This window comes from Nuphar pumila, chromosome 11, assembly GCF_984573655.1.
Source record: "Nuphar pumila chromosome 11, dmNupPumi1.hap1.1, whole genome shotgun sequence".
Classification (NCBI taxonomy): domain Eukaryota; kingdom Viridiplantae; phylum Streptophyta; class Magnoliopsida; order Nymphaeales; family Nymphaeaceae; genus Nuphar; species Nuphar pumila.
In genome coordinates this window covers 92612205-92626198 of record NC_143259.1, presented here as the reverse complement: position 1 = coordinate 92626198, position 13994 = coordinate 92612205, and the positions used below count along the sequence as shown (strand labels likewise).

Here is a 13994-nt window from a genome sequence, read left to right as displayed (position 1 = left end):
GTCCAAGATCTGCTGCCCGCACACGGGATAGCATTGGTAGTCAAATGAATACATTCCAATGTTCATTTGCAAACGTGCATAACAGTCCGGTTATAAACTTGCAAAAATCTAAACATGTACCAACAAACAAATCTGCATATTACACATGTATAAATCTAACATTTAACCTGTATAAAATCTATACTTTTAACCTATGTAAATCTGGCCATAAATATGTGCATTTTAAATATGCAAGTCTGGACATAACTATGAGCATTTAGCATATCAAATTCTGAACATAATCATGAGCATTTATAATCATACATATGCGCATGAAAATCTGGACATACTAGCAATTTAAACATTCATGTAAATCTGAACATTCCTCTAAATCTGAATATATATATATATATATCTGCACGTGTGTGAATCTGCACATACATTACATGTAAATTTGAACGTCATTACATGTGAATCTGAACATACTTGACATGTTCATTATGCATATATTTTTTTGTTGAAATCTGCCCAGCCGACAGTCTGCTGAATGTACACTGCCCAAATTTTGTTATCAGTTTCTGTTTCTGAGTCTGCCCAGCCGATGCAGTCGGCTGGGCTTTGACAGTCCATTTTTTTTGTTTGCCTTTTTACCCAGCCGTCATTCGGCTGGGTCTTGACAGACAAGTGACTGCCCAGCCTAGACAATCGGCTCGGCTCACTGTCTCTTTTTTTTTGTTTCAAATCTGATTCTGCTCAACCGACAGTTGGCTGGGCTTGGATGATTTATGCATCTGCCCAGAACTGCACCAGTTCTTTCTCTTTTTTTCTGTTTCAAATCTGCCCAGCCGACCAGCAGCTGAACAGCAAGTCGGCTGGGCCTGAACAGCAACATAAATCTACCCAGCCGACCTGTGCTCGGCTGGGCTTTAACAGCTTGTGAACCTGCCCAGCCGACTGTGGATCGGCTGGGCTTAGCAGATTCTAAAAAAAAATCCAGCATATAACAGATTATGTTTATATAAAAGAAAACATAAATCTGAAATAAAACCCAGCATATATTATTTGTTTTTTGAAAATCACACTGACAAATAAATTGGCATGACAGACCTGATCCAAACCAGCCCGTCGTGGGTCAAGGGCAGGTCTGGACAAACCCCACTCACACACACACACACACACACACACATATATATATATATGTGTGTGTGTGTGTGTGTTTTGAAGCACATATATACATATATCTACTTATGTGCATAATCGTATGTAGGCTATGAAATCAAGATTTAAACAGAAAATACCCATCACTAAACATACACGTAGCGATTTTCATGGATTGAATATGTGAAACCAACATCAGATTCATGGTTTCCTTCAAAAAATATCACCTAAATCTGATTTAGATTCTTTTTCCATATCCGAATCAAAAGAAGAATCCGTACCTTGTTTGGAAACCGTGAGAGTCCCAAAAACTTATCGGACGACCGGAGAAGAAGGTGGATATCCTCCTTTTTTTTCTTTTTCTTCCTCTCCCACGGTTTCTCCTCTCTCTCTCTTCTTTCTCTTTTCTTTCTTCCTTTTTTTTTTGAGTTTATATAATGGGACCGCTAGAAGGTGATGCCCCCCTTCTAGGGTCTGGAGATAGAGCTTCCTATATGGGAGCCTATCTCCAACTCCCTATTCTTTTTTTCTTAAAATTTCTTTTGTTGACTTTCCTTCTTTTTTTTTCAATTCTACTTTATTCTTATTACTTTTTACTTTCTTTATCTCAAGGTCATATTGTTGGACTCTTCTAGAGGGTGACACCCCCTCTAGAAACCCTAGCTGCATCTTATATATAAAATTTAGAATTTATTGACTTTTATATTAAAATAATTAAATAATAATTATTTATTATTTATTAAATTCCCCAAAAAAATCAGAGGGTACTTTATCCCTCTGGGAGTCTTTTAAACCTTTCATTTCCTTAATTTAAACCTGTATTTTAAATTTAAAGCTTTATTTTCGTTGGACCTGGATCCAAGATCCAAGTCCATATCCAAAATCCATTTGGATTGTAAGTTGAACCAGATCCTAATTAATATGGCTCTTGGACTGAGTCCAGATCTATATTATTTTGGATTATATGGATCAGATCCACTCCGATCCAATCCAAACCCGATCCCATCGAGACAAGCCTTTTTGAAAAAAATGTGATTTTCAAGCCAACCGTAGCTCGGATTCGGAAAAGTAAACTATTGTTGGATGCAGAATTTTGAGGTGCATCTAACGGTATATAATTTGAATTTCGCCTCTTAAATTCACTTGAATTTAACCCGAATTTTGCTCGAATTTCGCCTCTTAAATTCACTTGAATTTAACTTGAATTTTGCTCGAATTTCGCTTGATTTTAAAGGTTGAAAATAAAACTTGTTATCATAGTTCAGTTGGCTCATTTAGGTCTTGTCAATGAGACCTGGGCCAAGCCCAGACTCAATTATCACAACTTAACATATAGGGTTCTACCTACCAAATTTCAGAAATCGCTAAATTTAACTAAGTATAAAAACACGTGATATTACAGCAATCATCGGAAAAAAGGGCCTATACATTCCATAAGCACTACGAGGGACGGTCAAAACACTCTAACACACTACAAAGAGAAACTCAACTGTTTGCTGTCACTACAACGAACACCTTTTAACACTATAACCTTTCAACACTATAATAAACCCTTATATATCAGCAACCAAAGAAACATAGGATAAATAGCTCCTTTATATTCATTCAACACTAATAAATCCTTGTATATCAGCAATTCAAAGAAACTTAGGATAACAGCTCGTTATCTATCAACATTGAAAGAAACATAGAATAAATAGTCCACCATCATCATAAAAAACCATATAAGTTTGCCTGCTACAAATTCTCACCTAACTTCAAATTGCTAATATTTTTGACTTTCATCATCCTCGTTGCCCTTTTTCATCAATTCCAACCAAACCAAGTGATTAATAACTACAAATTTCAACCCAGAATTCCTGTCAACAGAAATCAACCCCAACTACATGTGGCAGCAGAAAATCAGAAATAAATTCTGATGCTCTTCAATAGTGAGCAAAAAAATTGCTGAAAAATAAATTTAAATCCTCTAAAAACATCAGCTAGAAGACCTGAAAATCCGAACTGAATATCCACTCTTGGCTGATGTCATCCTGCAACCCCAGCTTTGATAAATGAAGTGGTTCAGGACTGCTCTCATACCATGTTATTGTAGGTAACCATGGCTGATTGCCTTGCTAAGAATGATTTGTTGGGAGAAAGAAAGAAAAAGAGAATTAGAAAGAAAGTTGAGAGTTAGAGGAAGAGAAGAGGGATAATAATTATTGTGAGAAGTCAAGGTACGGAAAATCGTCTTATTTCTTTTTCATTCCCAAAAAAGAAATAGTTGGAAGGAGCAAGATCCTTTGTGGGATGAGGGAAGGGGGTGGGTCATGTGTGGAAGGTGAGGGAAGAGGAAAGGAGGTAGGGGGAGAGGGTAGTGCTCCAATAAGTTCTATAAACATAAATGGAAAAAACAGCTACCTCACTGTTTTTAAAATTGGAATTTATTTCTTCTTATATTAACAGAAATTATATTGTATAAATGAAAATGGAGGAACCAAACAATGTTCAGACTACTTGAAATGATTACAAAAAGAAAATTGCTGCATATTAATATATCCAAACTTTACTGTGCTTCGATGGTTGTTCATGTTCAACATTATTCTTGCATCCCGACATTGTTTCATGTTGTTATTTTGCTTTTATATATTATGACTTCATTGAGTGTGCTGAGATTTCATTCTTTGGCGCAGATTAAATGTAATGTTGATAGATATTAGTGTAGGACATCTTTTAAGTTCATATGTGCTGGATGTTTGGCGCAGATTAAATGTTGTCTGTACTTTTCATGATGAAGCGTTCAATGAAAATATGTTTATGCAAGATGATAATGTGGAAGATATTTCCTTTATGAACATACTTTTTCACCAAAATTTTATGGTAAAAGAGTTGTTAGGTTAATCCATCTCTCGTTTGATCATGTAGAGCATAGATAGGATAAAGTGCCGATTACTGGAAGGTACTGTTGGTCAAGAGGTTAGAGCATTGGTTCTAGACATGCAGGCACGTCTCCTCCTTGACATGCTGGGGAAAGGAATTGAATCTGCACTTGTACATCCTGCATCATTGATAAGTGAGCCTTGGCATGCTTCTAGTGAGACATTGTCTAGCCTCGATTCTGAAGCTATGACCGTTGAACCTGCTTTAATTGCAAGCATACAGGTAGGGATTTCCGTTCCACTGTGAATAATTATCCTTATAATGTCTTCATCCATTAATGATAATCAATCTTGATTTAGTTTTCGAATGAAATATGTTCACCTTTTTCATTGCCACTTGCACTTGAGATTATAGTGGATTCATCAATTGGGTGATGCACATTATGCAACTTTCTTTAGGATATGACCCTGTAAGGATTAGCTACTGAAAGGCCAGGGCTAGGTTCCCTGGATGGCTATTACTTAAAGAGGACTTAACAAAAACGTTGTCCACTTATTTTATGCAAACCTTTAGAGGAGTTAGTGATAATCCATATATATGCTTATTATCTGTTTCTTGCATATGATGTGAGAAGCATGTGCTTTTTGTGCAAGGAATAGATGAATGATGCCTCATATCTGCCAACATCTTAACCAAAAGTTTTTTTTTTGTTTTCCTCACATTTTATTCCCAATATCCTTAAAGAAAGGAAAAACCTGCAAAATTCAGAAAATTTTGTTGTATTTGAGTATATTTTGACATGGCTTCTTATCTTTATTCAGGGGTATAAAGAAATGGACTTATGGGTTTGCATGTTATATATTGAGCATTTGTTTGCAATGTTCGCAAGTTGCAAATGCTAAAAGATTTAGAACTACAAAATCACTATGGAAATTCAAAATCTGTGACTGTTCAATTGAAGTCGTATATCTTGCTATTGCAACAAAAAAAGTGTCCATGACTTCAATTGTGGCAGTTCATTTCAATGCAACATGAGTCTAGGATTAAATGGGTGAAAAAACCATAGTTTAGTGAGCGAGTGATATGAGTGTTCAGACCTGAAAATAAGGCCAGAATCAAACAACAACAACAACTACGCCTTCATCCCAAAATTGGGGTCGGCGATATGAACCAAAAAAGAAAATCATTATGGGTCTTCCACATGAATCCTTCTCCTCCAATCATTTCTATCCAATGCCATGTCCTCGGTGAGGTTCAAAGCATTCATATCCTTTCCTATCACCTCAATCCATGTCTTTCTAGGCCTACCCCAAACTCTTTTAACTAATATATTTTCCTATTTCTCCATCCTTCTAACTGGAGCATCATTAGGCCTTCGCCGAATATGTCCAAACCACCGTAAACGATTCTCTCTCATTTTATTTTCAATGGGTGCAACGCCTACCTTCTTACGTATCCCCTCGTTCCGAATCTTATCTTTTATTGTATTTCCACACATCCATCTCAGCATGCGCATCTCGGTTACACTCATTTTTTGAATATGATGTCTCTTGGCAGCCCAACATTCCGTACCATATAGTAAAGCATGCTTAATAGTCGTTCTATAAAACTTTCCCTTCAACCGCAATGGCATTCTACGATCGCACAACACTCCAGTTGCACTTTTCCATTTCATCCACCCAACCTTTATCCTATGATTTACATCTCCATCAATTTCTCCATACTTTTGAATGATGGATCCCAAATATTTGAAATAATCATTCACCGGTAATTCTTGCTCACCAAGCTTCACTACTCTCCCATCACTACTTCGTTGCTTACTAAACCGACATTCCATATATTCAGTCTTACTCTTACTCAACTTAAAACCTCTAGCTTCCAAAGTCTGTCTCCATAATTCTAACTTAGCATTAACCCTAGCTCTAGACTCATCAATCAAGGCTAGAATGTCCGACTGAAATTTAAAAAATTATAGTGACTTCAAAACATGAAAAGTCCACCAAAAGCTATTTAGCTTCTAAAAGTAGTGAATGCAATGAAACAACAAATGGACTACAACAATGGGACAAGGGGCTACAAATGTGCATACACAAATACAAATGCCACCAATGGGCCAAATACATCACAGCCTCAAAAGGGCCATGAGCATAAACCTCTCAAAAGAGAGGAAGAACACCAATATAAAAATAGATATTATTTCCAAAATTCTTAAGGAAGCATTGAACCAAGAGAGGGAAGGCCCTCTTTATATACAACACAAGGTGGCCTTAGGGAGCTCCCAAGAGTCGTTGGGATATCGTTGGGAGCTATCCCAACAACTCTATGGACATGATGACCATAGTGACCTTACATTATTACATAAAAGACATTAAAAATAAATCCTATAAAAAAGATAAACTATCCCTAGTGGACAACCTCTATTGCATGTGTGAAATGACCAAAACACCCCTAGTTATATCCCTAAATACCATAAAATATAATTATATATATTTGAGTATATATATAATTATATTTAATATATTTTAATACCCCCCTCAAACTTACGATGTGATATCCAAAAGTTTGTCAAGAAGAAAATAAAATCTAGATGAAGAAGTCTGCTAGTTGATACTCCGAAGTAACATATGGTAGGCTAATGGTCTTTTTCAGATTTTTTTCACACACATAGTAGCAATTCATTTCTATATGTTTGGTTCTTTCATGAAATGTGTTGAGAATAGGTGGTTTTAAGTTAAGTCTTTTTATATATTAGAGGCTATTTGAAATTTTGATTTTATAGTAGGCTTAAATGTAACTACTCTTTTCAGCCTCTCTCTATTTAATATAGAGAGAAGCCCTAATAACGAGTTAAGATGCTCTATTATTTGCAGCCGTCTCTCTCTCTCTCTCGTCTGTCTCTCTACTTTTCTCTCTCTCTCTCTCTATCTCTCTACCTAGGGTTCGGTGCCTTCATTTCTTCCGCAACATGGTATCAGAGCCTACGATCTTAGGAGCGTGATCTACACCAAGGAGCATGATCTACATCAGGAGCGTGATCTGCAACGATCTCGAACCAGGTGTGGATTTATTTTTTTTTTTATCTGATAACAGATCTGGGCCAGATCTGTCATCAGATCTAATGACCATCGTGTGAGTGTATCTTCAGGTCTGGCAGTCATAACCCCCTTCTCTTGATCGAGATCTGCTGATATTTTCTGGATTTGGCAGCTGATAACATTGTTTACCTTCGTATGGCTATCGTGCCCCTGTCGTGATTTGATTTCCTTCGTATGGTTGTTTGTCCTTTGAAGAAATGAACTTCCTGTTTGTTGGCCGTCGTGATTTACAACATGCTGTCGTGATTGTCATGATTGTCGTGATTGCTGTGATTCTTCATGCTGTCGTTAATTTCTTTACTGTCGTGATTGCAACTGCTGGCGTGACTTCAGCATCTATCGTGATTGCAGCATCTATCGTTATTGTTTTTTTATGCTGTCGTGATTAGTGGAAACAACAAGTTGGTTTTATCTGCTGTGATGAAAATTATCAGTTTGTTTGTCGAGGGAGTCTGTGTGGCGGATAGATGCTGGTCGTCGGTTCTGGCTGATGCGTGATTGTCTCATATGTGTGTGCAACTGTTCAATATTCATGTGTGTGGGCTGCTGTCCACTACTGTAGCAGAAATTGCAGGCTTGATTCCCTGCTGTACTGAAATAAAACTCTTCTTTTGGCCTGCTGTTCCTTATTGTCGGTGTTTTTTTTTAAACAGCTGCTGGGTTGTTGTGTGAGTGGAACACAAGTTATTGAAATCTGTCCTTGCTGAAACAAAAGTATATTTTTAGTATGGCTGAAACTTCAAAATGTGATTCCAAATTGGAACATATTGGAGAATATAAAGCATTTGCCAATCCTTTTTCGTACGGTTCTTCTGTAAGATTGAATGAAACCAACTATGCCAGATGGTCCATAACGTTTATGATGTCGGTATCTGGACATCGTCGAAAACATATTTTGTTGGAAGATGGACCCACTGAAAAATTGGGAAAATATGTTACTTGGGATGAAGATAATGACATAGTTATGTCATGGATCATGAATAGTGTCGAACCCCATATTGCAGATGGATTGATTTACTATAATACATCCAAACTAATGTGGGACAATCTTTGTGATACATACTCACAAGAAACGAATGTAAGTCGTGTCCTACAAGTCGAACAGGAGATATATAATTTGCAGCAGGGAGATCAGACCTTAGCCCAGTACTATGCCTCTGTCAAAGTTGCGTTTGAACGACTTAATGCTCACAGGCCTCTGTGTTGCTCGAAGCAGAAGGATCATCAAGAACAAACCATGGTTGCTCGTTTTCTTACCGGTCTCTCTTCAGATTTTTCTGTTGCAAAAGTTCAAATGTTGACTGGATCAGATGTTCCTACCCTTGCTGATGCATACAATCATCTGAGTAGACTAGCGATCTCTCTTCCACAATCTCAGCCTGTGACTCAGTCATCTGCCCTTATAGTCTTATCTGGTTATGGGCGTGGAAATATTCAGAATATCAGAGGACGAGGTCGTGGACGTGGTATGGGAGGCAGAGGAAAGCTTCAATGTACATTCTGTGGAAAATCTGGACATTTAGAAGATCGTTGCTGGGATAAGCATGGTCGGCCAACCTCTTCTTCATCAAAGTCATATACTCCTAAAGCAAATGTGACTACTATCGAGGCAACAAATGTACAAAAGAATATCGCTCAAAATGAAAGTAGTATCACTCTTAGTCGTGCGGAATATGATGAGCTGATAGCTCTTCGACCTTTGAGTTCCACTCCTCCTGTAGCTGGTGTTGCATATTCAACCGGAAATCATCTTCATCCGACTAATAGTAAGTGGGTTATTGACTCTGGTGCATCCAGACATTTGTGTGGAAATTCACGTGTTTTTCAGATCTAAAGGATATTAAGGCTCAGCTTAGAGTCTCCTTAGCCGATGGGAGCTCCTCTCCGGTTGTTGGTCAGGGAAATATTTCTATATCCTCCTTATTACAGTTGAAAAATGCTCTTCATGCTCCAAACTTTTCTCAAAGTTTACTCTCTGTTAGTTGCCTTATAAAAGAACAAAACTGTAGAGTAATATTTGATCCAATGGGTTGTCATTTTCAGGATTTGCTGACGGGGAAGAAGATTTTTGGAGGCTAGGAAGAAAATGAAATTTACTACCTACATCATCCAATGGGTTCTGTTCATGCTGCAGTGGAACATTCATTCAGTCCTGTTCAGTGGCATTGTCGTCTTGGTCATCCTTCATTGTCAAAGCTTCGGTCGGTCTTTCCTCAGATTCCTTCCACCACATCCTTTCAGTGTGAAGCATGTCAATTGGGCAAGCGTCATCGAAGTTCGTTCCCATCGAGTCAGAGTCAGTCTAGTAATAAAGTTTTTGAACTTCTTCATGCAGATGTATGGGGTCCTAGTAAGATTCCTACTAGGACTCAGTGTCGTTATTATCTTGTTATTGTTGATGATTTCTCTAAGTTGTCATGGGTATTTTTAATAAAAGAACGATCTGAAGTTCCAAGTATTATTAAATCTCTAATTCCTGAAATAAGAACTCAGTTTGAATCTATTGTCAAGATTGTTCGCACTGATAATGCTCTCGAGTTTAAATCAAAAGGTCTGTTACAATTTTACCAAGATCATGGCATCCAACCCTAAACTTCCTGTGCCTATTCATCTCAACAAAATGGGGCGGCTGAGCGAAAACATCGGCACCTCCTTGATGTTGCCAGGACCATTATGATTCAATCCAATGTTCCTGCGTTATACTGGGGTGATGCGATTGCCACTACTTGCTATCTGATCAACCACATGCCTTCGTCTTTTGTAGGTGATCACATTCCATTACATATCCTAAAACCTAATGCTCCACTTTTTTCTTTATCACCAAAAATATTTGGATGTGTTTGTTTTGTACACAAACTTGGCCCTGACCGTGATAAATTAGCCGCTCAAGCTACAAAATGCATATTTATCGGTTATCCAAAAAATCAAAAGGGCTATCGATGTTATGATCCTATTTCTCGCCGAGAGTATGTCAGTGCAGATGTATCTTTCCTGGAATCCTCTCCATATTACTCTATTTCCGGTTTCCCGTTGCAGGTTGATCCAGCTGAGTCTTTTCCATTACCTATACCTCCTTTTCCTTTGGAATCTGTGCCCTCATTACCGAACCAAACTTCATCCTCGTCCAGATTTAATAATCCTCCATTGGTATATGTGCGTAGAGCTCCACTTCCGCAAGAGCCTTCATCTTCTTCTTCTTCTGAGGTAAGTTCTACTGACAATCGTGATCTTCAGGATGATGATAACAGGCCTATTGCTCTACGAAAGGGGACAAGACAATGTACCTTATATCCCATATCTCATTTTGTCTCCCATGCCAGAATTGGACATTAGATGAAGGTTTTTATTTCAGCCTTATCTGCTGAAACTATTCCTCTGAACTATCAACATGCGGAACTTGATACTCGCTGGAAGCTGGCAATGCAAGAAGAAATGACAACTTTAGTATCTCAGCATACCTGGGATCTAGTTGATTCCCCAGCAGGTGCTGACATTGTTGGATGTAAATGGGTATATACAATAAAGTACAAATCTGATGGTTCTATTGAAAGGTACACGGCCGGATTAGTCGCGAAAGGGTATACTCAGATATATGGAATTGACTTCTTTGAAACTTTTTCTCCTGTTGCACGGATGGGTACCATCCGTCTTGTTCTCTCAGTAGCTGTTCAACATGGTTGGAGCTTGTACCAATTAGATGTGAAAAATGCATTTCTATATGGGGATCTATCTGAGACCGTTTACATGCAACAACCTCCAGGATTCGAGGTTGAGGGGGAGTGTCAGAAGGTGTGTAGATTGAGAAAGGCAATTTATGGCTTGAAACAAAGTCCTCGTGCATGGTTTCAAAAGTTGTTTGAAGTGATGTCACGTTTTGGCTTTAATAGATCAGCAACAGATCATACACTTTGTATAAAGAAAACTAGCTCTGACATAGTGGTTATGGTGGTATATGTGGATGACATCATTCTTACAGGAAATGATGTGAAAGCTATTGAAGCCACAAAGGCTCATCTTCAAAAACACTTGTTACAAAAGACCTTGGTTCACTCAGGTATTTTCTGGGTATAGAAGTTGCCAGGAGCCGTGAAGGGATGGTTTTGTCTCACCGGAAGTATGTTCTTGACTTATTAAAGGAAACGGGAATGTTGGGAGCTAAACCAGCAAATATTCCCATGGACCATAAAGTTCAGTTGTTTGAAGAAGAGTCAAAACCGGTTGATAGCAAAAGCTATCGCTCCCTAGTAGGGAAGCTACTGTATGTAACTGTGACTAGGCCGGATATTGATTTAGCTGTAAGCAAAGTTAGTCAGTTTATGGACAAACCAACTGAGGTACACTGGAATGCAGCTATTATGATTCTCAGATACGTAAAATCTTTTCCTGGAAAGGGGTTATTGTTCAGAAAAGGTAGAAATCTGGAGATAGTGGCCTATTCTGATGCTGACTATGCAGGATCTGTAGTGGATAGAAAATCTACCACAGGATTCTGTGTGTTTCTGGGAGACAACTTGATGTCTTGGAGAAGTAAGAAACAAAATGTTGTTTCTAGGTCAAGTGCAGAATCGGAATATCGGGCTATGGCCCAAACAGCTGCTGAATTGATATGGGTTCGTACTATTCTTAATGATCTTCAGGTGAAAGTTTCTTCTCCCATGACCATGATGTGTGATAATAAAGCGGCAACATATATAGCGAACAATCCTGTATTTCATGAGAGAATAAAGCACATTGAGGTTGATTGCCACTATGTAAGAGATATGGTTCATGCTGGTTATATCACTACCAAATACCTAAAGTCTGAAGACCAAGTTGCGGATATGTTTACAAAACCTCTTGCTAGACCAAATTTCTCAAAATGTTGTGACAAGCTGAGCATGATTGATATCTATGCTCCAGCTTGAGGGGGAGTGTTGAGAATAGGTGGTTTTAAGTTAAGTCTTTTTATATATTAGAGGCTATTTGAAATTTTGATTTTATAGTAGGCTTAAATGTAACTACTCTTTTCAGCCTCTCTCTATTTAATATAGAGAGAAGCCCTAATAACGAGCTAAGATGTTCTATTATTTGCAGCCGTCTCTCTCTCTCTCTCTCTATCTCTCTCTACCTAGGGTTCAGTGCCTTCATTTCTTCCGCAACAAAATGTATGATTGCCAGCTATGTATATTGCACTCTTATTGTCACAACATAATCTAGATGATGTTTGAAGATGAATGCTCATGTCTTCAAGTAATCTTCTCAACCAAACAATCTCTAATGTTGTAGTAGCCATTGTATGGTACTTAACTTCAGTGGATGATAAAGATACTTTTTATTGTTTTTTGCACTTCCGCAACACCAGAGAATCACTTAAAAACACACAAAAACCAATAGTTGAGCGTTGATCATTTGGATCTTCTCCCCAATCTGATTCAGAGTAAACAATCAACTCAAGAGAGGAAGAAGATGATAACAAAAGTCTTCTAAAGGTAAAGGTTTGTAAATATCTAGCTATTCTCGTCACAACACTCATGTGAACTATGGTGGAAGAATGTTGAAATTGGCTAGCAGTATGAACTGCATGCACAATATCAAGCCTATTAAAGGTTAAATAAGTCAAGGTGCCATTCATTTGGCAATACGGAGTAGGATCATCAAGAGGTGTTCCATCATCAATCTTTATTTTGGCATTAGTAACTTCAGGGGTATCCACCCTTTTTTCATCAGTAATGCCTCACCTGTTAATAATATCATTAGTAAACTTGGTTTGAGAAAGTAAATACCTCTTAGGAGAATAAGCATCCTCAATCCTTAGGAAAAATCTAAGAAATCCAAGATCAATCATTTCAAAATATTTTTTAAGAATTCATTTAATATGCTTTACTCCTTGTTTGTGTTCAACTATGATGATCATGCCATCAACATAAAGCTATGTCACATGGGTGTGGGTGCGGGAGTGCGGCACTTTCAAAAAACTTGGGTGTGGGTGTGCAGCAAAAATATAAAAAATTAAATATATATATATATATATATATATAAAGTCCAAAAGTTGGACATAAATGACCCTGGGTGTGTTGACTACACCCAGGGTCAGGTTGACCGCACCCATGGTCAGGTTGACCGCATCGGGTGTGGGTGCGATGCGGGTACAACACCTAGTTGGCGAGTCCATGTGACATAGACATAAAGAAGAAGAATAACGATTCCTGCATCAGATTTCTTAATAAATATAACAATATCAATATAACAAGATTTAAAACCAAGTTTTGGCATAACAGAACTAAAGCGATCATACCATACTTTTGATGTCTGTTTTAAACGATAAAGAGACTTTCTTAATCGAAGTACCTTACCAGAAGGAACTTTATATCCCGAAAGTGAATCCATATAAACTTCTTTTAAATCCTCACTTAAAAAGACATTTTTTATGTCCATTTGGTAGATAGTTCAACCTTTAACAACCATAATATTGATAAGGGCTCTAACTGAAGTCATCCTAGCTACTAGTGCAAATGTCTCATCATAATCTATCCCGTATTCTTGTACATACCCTTTGTCAACTAACCTGACTTTGTTCATTTCTAGGGTCCCATCACTCTTAGTTTTAACTTTATAAACCTATCTACATCCTATAGTTTTCTTACCTTCAGATAACTCAAATATTTCTGAAGTTGTAGATTTTTGGAGTTCTCCTAATTCTTCATTCATATCTTTTATCCATTCGAGATATTTCTTTGCTTGTTTATACGTGACAAGTTTAAAATAGGACAAAATTTTAGCTAAACAAGTTTTATATTGCAATGAAAAGGATTCATATGAGACAATCCTCTCAGGGGGTCTAGAAGTCCTATATGATCTTCTTACTTCTCCTAACAATTGAGTTTTTAAGGTAAAGTATCTTTCTAGAACATCCTTTGTTTA

At 37.6% G+C, this 13994-nt stretch overlaps 1 protein-coding gene across 3 annotated transcripts in view; it reads left to right on the top strand.

The window, feature by feature from the left end:
• The window catches only part of SFR6 (sensitive to freezing 6), a 230608-nt gene that overhangs the window by 111420 nt on the left and 105194 nt on the right, over positions 1–13994 (top strand). For all 3 annotated transcript variants that reach the window (XM_089981594.1, XM_089981595.1, XM_089981596.1), the window contains one exon: positions 4045–4281. In XM_089981594.1, the coding sequence (XP_089837720.1) occupies positions 4045–4281 (237 nt within the window). The remainder of the gene's footprint in view (positions 1–4044; positions 4282–13994) is intronic.